Genomic DNA, 1,990 nt, shown 5'->3' on the forward strand with positions numbered 1-1,990 from the left:
GGCGGCGGGATGGGGGCGGGACCGGAGAACGGGGCGTGGCCGATGAAGGGGGCACGGCCGGAATGGGGGGCGTGTCCAGAGAAAGGGGCGTGCCCGGTGTATGGGGCGTGGCCGGAGTGCGGCACGGGTCCGCTGAAAGGGGCGTGGGCGGTGTGTGGGGCGTGTCCGTAAAAGGGGGCGTGTCCCGAGAAAGGAGCGTGTCCCGGGCCCTCCCCCGCGGGCAGGGGGCAGCTCATCTCCTCGTAAATGGCCTCGGGCTCCTCGGCAGGTGGGGGGGGGGCTCCCCCTGGTCCCCCCCGCCGGGGATCCCCTCCCGGGATTCCCCGGGCGTCCCCCACCATCTCGATGTACACGGGCTCCTCCGCCTCCCCCTGCTCGGACAGAGGTGGTGGGGCTGCCCCGGCTGAGAGCCGGGTCTGGGGGCTACGTGAGGGCTTCAGGGGGGGCGTCTGCCGCACGCAGCCCCCTCGGGGGGTGCCTAGGGAAGGGAAGGGTATCAGGGAATGGTACGCCCTCCATGCCCCCTCAGATTCCTTGCATCACTTCCCTGCCACCCATACCTCCCCAGGACCCCACCCTGATCTCCCAACGTCACCGTCCCCTCCCTGCAACCCCCACCACGTTGAGCTCCTCACTTGCCCCCAGCTCCACCATAACCCCCCAGCCCCGACAAGCCGTCTCCAAAGCCCTCCAGTTCCACTCACCACCTCTCTTGGCAGGCGGTGCCTCGAGGCCTCGACCCTCGGGGGGCCCCGCGCGGGGTCCAGGGGGGCGCAGGGGCACCCCTGAGTCAGGGAGCCCCACGGCATGGCAGGACAAGGAGCGGGGGGCCATGCCGGGGGCACAGGGCCGGGGGCCACGTTCCTGTGGCGCCGGCAAGGTCAGGAACCCTACGCGCAGCGGGCGCCGCAGGGACCCCCCCTCCCGTGCCTTGGGGACCCTGGGGAGGGGACAAAAGGGGTCAGGGCAACCCTGAAAGTTCTGGGGAAGCCCCAACCCCCTTACAGATGCTCTGGGACTTCGCTCCTGTGGTGCAGGGGCACATGGGCACAGGGGGAAACTAGGCTCCCCCATCTTTGGTGGTTCTGAGCTGCACAAGGTGGGCCATGGGTCTCAGGGTCAATCCCAGGAGAACAGGGGGGCATTGGGGCTATTGCACGGGGGTTCTGGGAAGGAGAAGGGGTCCCAGGTTCCCTCAGAGTGAGTTGGTGCCCTTTGGGTCCTGCCAGGGAAATCCCGATGGGTTGGGTGACCTCCCAGGGTGGTCCCAAGGGATCCCAATGTCCCCTGAGTGGTTCAGGGTGGTCCTGGGGCGCCTGATGTTCACTGAGGGTAGTCCCAGAGGTACTGGTTTCCCAGCCAGGTAGTCTCGGGCCTTTTCTGGGTCCCTCCCCGGTGCTCCCCAGGGGTCCCCGTGTCCTCCTCGTGATGTCCCCGTTGTCCCCTCACCCCTTGCGCGGCTCCTCCTCGCGGGGGCGCCACTCGGGGCGGCCCTTGCGCTGCAGCAGGTTCATGGCGGCCGCCGGGGGGCGCTCCTCGCCCAGGCGCAGCAGGGCGGCGGCGGCGGCGGCGAGCTCCGACCGCGGCGGGGCGCTCATGGCTGGGGGCGGGGCCTTCAGACTCCGCCCCCCGAATTCTGCTCCCGAGACCCACCCGGACCCCGTGTCCCGAGACCCCCCCGCCCCTCCCGGGCCGCCTCATGCCCCTGCCTACCGCCACCCCCAAGCCCCAAGCCCCCACTTGGACGTTAGGTCCCAATGCCCGCCCTACCAAAACCTCCTAAACGCCTCGGTCCCCCCAGGACCCCCCTCCCCACCTGGAGGCTGGGGCCCCTCTGCCCTTCCCCCCAGCTTGAGGAATCCTGGGGTGTCCCTGGCCCCCGCCTACCGGGTTCCCCAACACCACCCGGAACCCTCCGCGGTCATGCCGGGGTGTCCCCCGAACCCACCCGAACGCCTTTGGACACCCGGCTCCGTCCGCTCGCACCGAT

At 70.4% G+C, this 1,990-nt stretch overlaps 1 protein-coding gene across 1 annotated transcript in view; it reads right to left on the bottom strand.

Annotated features, from left to right (window-relative positions):
• LOC107198972 (arf-GAP domain and FG repeat-containing protein 2) overlaps nt 1–1,613 on the bottom strand; it is a 7,548-nt gene extending 5,935 nt beyond the window's left edge. Inside the window, exons 1-3 of the mRNA XM_015616261.2 lie at nt 1,450–1,613; nt 705–940; nt 4–478 (exon numbers count right to left, since the gene is read on the bottom strand). Coding sequence (XP_015471747.2) covers nt 4–478; nt 705–940; nt 1,450–1,598 — 860 coding nt within the window. The 5' untranslated portion in view covers nt 1,599–1,613. The remainder of the gene's footprint in view (nt 1–3; nt 479–704; nt 941–1,449) is intronic.
• Between the last annotated feature and the right edge of the window lie 377 nt (nt 1,614–1,990).

The sequence above is a fragment of the Parus major genome, unplaced genomic scaffold (assembly GCF_001522545.3).
Source record: "Parus major isolate Abel unplaced genomic scaffold, Parus_major1.1 Scaffold388, whole genome shotgun sequence".
Taxonomy (NCBI): Eukaryota; Metazoa; Chordata; class Aves; order Passeriformes; family Paridae; genus Parus; species Parus major.